The 5,423-nt window shown below is 45.2% G+C and overlaps 1 protein-coding gene across 1 annotated transcript in view; it reads left to right on the top strand.

Moving 5' to 3' along the window:
* The window catches only part of PTGS1 (prostaglandin-endoperoxide synthase 1), a 22,860-nt gene continuing 17,437 nt past the window's right edge, over positions 1-5,423 (top strand). Inside the window, exons 1-2 of the mRNA XM_032233696.1 lie at positions 1-92; positions 180-251. Of these exons, the coding sequence (XP_032089587.1) occupies positions 86-92; positions 180-251 (79 nt within the window). The 5' untranslated portion in view covers positions 1-85. The remainder of the gene's footprint in view (positions 93-179; positions 252-5,423) is intronic.

The raw sequence follows: 5,423 nt of genomic DNA, 5'->3' as shown, positions 1-5,423 counted from the left end.
CTGTCTTTGAGAAGAAGTCCAGGAGTTGCACAGCTCTGCTTGGACCAGAGTGTCCCTCCCTCCTTCCTTCCTTCTCTCCCGCACCATGCACTGTAAGTCCCAGGCGAGTTCTTGGCTCCCCACCCACCCACCCACACCTTCCTCCCACCCACCCAAATGTTTCCTTTTTGTCTTGCCAGGCTTGTGGTCTGCCTTCCTGCCCTTGGCGCTGCTGGTGGGTCTGAATGCCAGCTCAGAAAACTACAATTCAGGTAGGGCGGGGGGGGGGAACCCCAGCTGTTTTGAAGCAGCCCTGGCTATGGCAGTTTGCTCTGCATTTTGGGTCTGTGATTATTAAGACAGCAGGTTAAATAAAGGATAAAGAGGAATCGGTGTACTTCAAGACCTGGGAAAGATTTCGTGATTGGCTAAAGAAAGGGATCTAGAAAAGAAAGTAAGGGGAAGATATAGAACCCAGAGGAAGCACTATTTAAAAGGAAAAGGGGGAGGGAAAGAAAGGGAAAACAGAAAATAAAATACGAGTATACAAGTATATTCAAGAGTAAGATATAAAGGGAAAAAATATAGTTAGGATAGATTATCGAAGGAAGGGGAACAAAAAATGATATTACATTATATTTGGGTTTGCGGAAATAACCATCCCAAGAAAACATAAATTGAGATTTCTATAATAACAGAAAAAGAAAGGAAAAGAGGAGGAGAGGAGAAGAGAGGAAGAGGAGGGAAAGAAGAAAGAGATAAGGAGAGGAGGATGGAAGGGAAAGGAAGAGAAGGAGAGAGGGTAGGAAGGAGAAGAGGAAAAGTAGGAGTAGAGGAGAGGTAAGGGAAGAAGGAGGGGAAGGAGAGGAGGGTGGAAGGGAAAGGAAGAGAAGGAGAGAGGGTAGGAAGGAGAAGAGGAAGAGTAGGAGTAGAGGAGAGGTAAGGGAAGAAGAAAGGAGAAGGAGGGGAGGGTGGAAGGGAGAGAAAGAAAATGAGAGAGGGTAAGAAGGAGAAGAGGAAGAGTAGGAATAGGAGAGAGGTAAGGGAAGAAGGAAGGGGAAAGAGAGGAGGAAGGAAGGAAGTAGAGAAGGGAGGGAGGGAGAAAAGAAAAGGAAAATAAGGTGGTGTTAAAACAGGCAGAAGGGATGGTAAATTAAGCAACTGTATAACTGTACATTATAAACTTTTCAATGGAATAATAAATGTATAAGAATGATAAAAGTAAAGAGGAAGAAGAATGTATACCTCTAATTGTATGGAAGAGAATAAAAAGTTTAAAAAAAACTTTTTGAAAAAGAAAAAAAAGAACAGCAGGTTAGAAATCGTTTCGGAAGCAGACAATCCAAATGTTATTTAACTGACTTAGCAAAGCCACAGTTCTTTGCAACGGTGTGAATTGGATAGGTTTATGTAGTTTAGCCAGCTTCAAATTTTTCAAGAACCACTTGATAAGGCCTTGATAAGGCCACACGTGGAATACTGCATCTCGCCACGATGTAAAAAAGATGTGGAGACTCTAGAAAGAGTGCAGAGAAGAGCAACAAAGAGGATTAGGGGACTGGAGGCTAAAATAAAGAAGGATTGCTGGAATTGGGTATGTCTAGTTTAATGAAAAGAAGGACTAGGGGAGACATGATAGCAGCCTTCCAATATCTCAGGGGCTGCCCCAAAGAAGAGGGAGTCAAGCTATTCTCCAAAGGACAAGAAGCAATGGGTGGAAACTAATCAAGGAGAGAAGCAACTTAGAACTGAGGAGAAATTTCCTGACAAGTTAGAACAATTAATCAGTGGAACAGAAGTTGCCTCCAGAAATTGTGAATGCTCCAACACTGGAAGTCTTTAAGAAGTTGTTGGATAGCCATTTGTCTGAAACGGTATAGGCTTTCCTGCCTAGCCGGGGGGGGTTGGACTAGAAGACCTCCAAGGCCCCCTCCAACTCTCCTATTGTATATAAAAGAGGCAGAGAGAGACTCCGCTAGAGGCAGGAATTCTGAATGTCCAGGAATTTATCGTTTGCTGGCCAAACAATTAAATTGGCCATGCTTTTTTTGTTTTTTTAAATGGAAGCAATTCTAGAAAACTCTCTACATTCCTTAGCTTCTCCTTTGGCCCTTCCCAACAAAGGGCCGTTTGCAATTAGTTTAGTTAGTTTACTTTATCATCATTAACAAAATGAAACACAATCTGCAGTGTGCAATGACAGCTCAGCTTGTGGTTGTTAAGGAATCATGCGCCGTCATTAAGGGCAATGTCAGGTGGTGGCTGGTTTCCCCATTGACTTGACTGATAGGAAGCTGGCAGTGAATTGTTGATGATGTGACTGTGGGAAGCTGTGACCGTTGTAATTGTGTGCCAGTTGCCGAGTGCCCCAATCCTGTGATGGTGGCGACACTGCGACAGCCACAGCTTCAAGGGCCTGCCATGAGCACTGTTGTAACTTCGAATGATTTGCTGAACAAGAAGTCACTAATTGAGGACTACCTGTATAGTCAAAAGCCTTTCCCTGCCTTTCATGGTTGACAAAGCTTAATCCTCCCCCCTGACGATAACCAACCACTTGGTGGTCTCTGTAATACCCTAGGGTCTCTGGCCCGTTGGCAAAACCACGTCTTCATGCTATTAACCTAATTAACCTAGGATGCTGTGTGATTTTTTTCCCCCTAATAAACCCTTGTGTGTCTGTGTAATGTTCCCTGTGTATTTCCTTCCTGGAGTTTGTTTTTTTTTAATTAAAAGTTTTAAAAAGGTTTTACAAATATATACCTCCCCTCCCCAACCCGAACCCACTTCCCCCCGCCAACCTCCCCCCGCCCCAACCTCCCAGAGCAAATACAGGATATAAATCTTTAGACAACCATATTCTAAAATAAACTAACAGACTTTAGCATCATCCCTCGCTTGCACTTTAACTCCCCTTTTGTTAAGCTAACTCTAAACAAATTATATCATTCCTTACTCATTCAATCATAAGCCATCTGGAGTTTCTTAGTCCCATATTTATTTTGAATGTAATCAATCCATCTTCTCTATTCCAGCTTATATTTCTCATCTGAATTATCCCTTAGATATGCTGATATTTTAGCCATCTCTGCTAAGTGTGTTACTTTTAAAGTCCATTCTTGAATAGTAGACAAATCTTCCTTCTTCCAGTACTGCGCCACCAACAGTCTTGCTGCCGTTGTTAAGTTGTTAATCAAATTGGTCTCTATAACAGTACAATCAGTAGTTATACTTAACAAGAATAACTGAGGGGTAAACTTTATCCTCTTTTTAAAGATATTTTGCATAATCCACCATATTTTTTTATCCAAAATGCTTTGACCTTTTTACAAGTCCACCATATATGATAATACGTAGCATCAGCACAATCACATCTCCAGCATTTGGGTTGTAGGTTGGAGTTTCTTGGAGTTTGCATGTTGTTCTTCATCCTTCGGATCAGTCCCGTTGTGCCTCCTGCTTCTTTGGCATCTCCTGGTTCTCCTTCCTTCCTTCCAGCGTCTTACGAGTGAGATTGAGCCCATGACCCAAAACTCCACTCGTTTCTCTGTTCCAAGGCCCTTCTGAGGTTTTTCTCCCAGGCCGCGTGTAGAACTCCTGATCTTGCCTAACTCCAAAGGGTGCTTCAAATCGGCCTCGCAAATCAAAGGCTTTTTTCTCAGCCCTCCTGGATGCGTCCATGCTCCATTCAGACCGTATCTTGAGATCTTATCAGAACTTCTGCCTTTTAAGAGACCATAAAAACCACTGTTTGCCCCAAGGGCCGCAGAAGGTAGACGTGAAGGGAAGGCAATGTTTGAGACCAGGAGTCACCAGGGAAAGCCAACCTCTCTCCTGACCTGGGAACCACCCTCTACCCCAGAGTACTCACGTGCACCCGGATTGCACGATAAAGTTCTGATAAGTTCTGGCTGCCACCATGTGAAAAAAAGATGTCAAGATTCTGGGAAGAGCGCAGAGAAGGGAAACAAAGAGGATCGAAGGAAGGGAGGGTAAAAGATGAAAAAAAAAACGGTTGCAGGAATTGGGTATGTTTAATCCCGGGATGGCGAATCTATGGCATGCATGCCACCAGTGGCACATGGAGCCCTCTCTGCAGGCACGTGATCTAGCTGGTTTTTGGGTCTCCACTGCGCATGCGTGAGACGTGTGCACATGTGTGGGGGGTGGGGTTTGTATGTGTTTGTGCAGGGGAGCAGAGAGGTCACGCATGCATGCATGAGGTTTGGGGGGTCGTGTGCATGCGCAAGGGCGGGGGGAGCATGGGGGTGCGGTGTTCTCCCCTATGCTCTGTTTTTGGTCCCAGGAGGCTTCAGGTGCGGGGGGGTGTCACGCGCATGTGCGGGAGGGAGGCGGAGCATGTGCATGCATGGGGGGGAGAATGCATTGCATTATGGGTGTGGGCACGTGTGCCCGGCGAAAAGTTTAGTCCTCACTAGTCTAGTTCAGGGGTCAGCAAACTGTGGCTCTGGAGCCGCATGTGGCTCTTTCCTCCCTCTGCTGCGGCTCCGTCACCGGTCGGCGCCACAATTTTGAGAGGAGCTTCCGGTGGGGTAGAGGGAAGAGAAGCACAGTGTGCCAGGAGAAGACTCTATGGCGAGAGGATGGTTTTCCAGTTGTCTCCACATTGATAGGGCTTTCGGTTAGGACAGGCAGAGGAAAAAGTATGCCGCGCTAGGAGGAGACTCTATGGTGGAGGAACTGAACTTCCGGTCAGCTCCAGAATTGAACAGGGGGCTTCCGGTTAGGACCTTTGTGGCTCCCGGTGTTTTTTTTTCCTGTGGGAAACAGGTCCAAATGGCTCTTTGAGTGTTTTAAGTTTGCCGACTCCTGGCTTAGTCTAATGAAAAGAAGGATTACGTTATAATTTTTAAAAAAAAAATAGTTTCTCATCAGTTCCTGTTAGAATCTAATCCAACTCTCTTGGTTCTTTCTCCAATCCATGCGTTTGAACATCTTTTTCTCATATCTTACTGCCTTTGTACCTGTGGCCCCCGTGCTAAAGCTATCCCTTGGCTATTCCATGCCCGATTGCTTTTCAATTCCCCTTTCTCATTCCAAATATCTTTATATCTTATGATTTCCACCAACCCCCCTGGTATCACCCACATCTGGATGTATCAATGCCTCCATTGTGGAGAGCCAGTCTGGTATTTTCAAAGGGTGTTTTTCGTTAATTTTTCCCCATGCTGAAAAAATTGTTTATACAGACCTGTGATGGGTAACCCATGGCATATGTGGCATCGCCAGCTGTTCTTCATGCATGCTGGCCAGCTGATTCTTCACGGCCTGAAAAAGACCCCCAAAACAGCCATTTCCTGGGCTGTTTTGGGGGGCCTTTTTCGGGCTGTTTCTTCGGCCATTTTCAAGCCTTTTTTCGCACCTGAAAAACAGCACGAAAACAAGCATGCATGCACCAGCCAGTTGGTTTTCGGATTTTCGGC

The sequence above is a fragment of the Thamnophis elegans genome, chromosome 16 (genome assembly GCF_009769535.1).
Source record: "Thamnophis elegans isolate rThaEle1 chromosome 16, rThaEle1.pri, whole genome shotgun sequence".
Lineage (NCBI taxonomy): Eukaryota > Metazoa > Chordata > Lepidosauria > Squamata > Colubridae > Thamnophis > Thamnophis elegans.
This window is presented reverse-complemented; position numbering and strand designations above follow the sequence as displayed.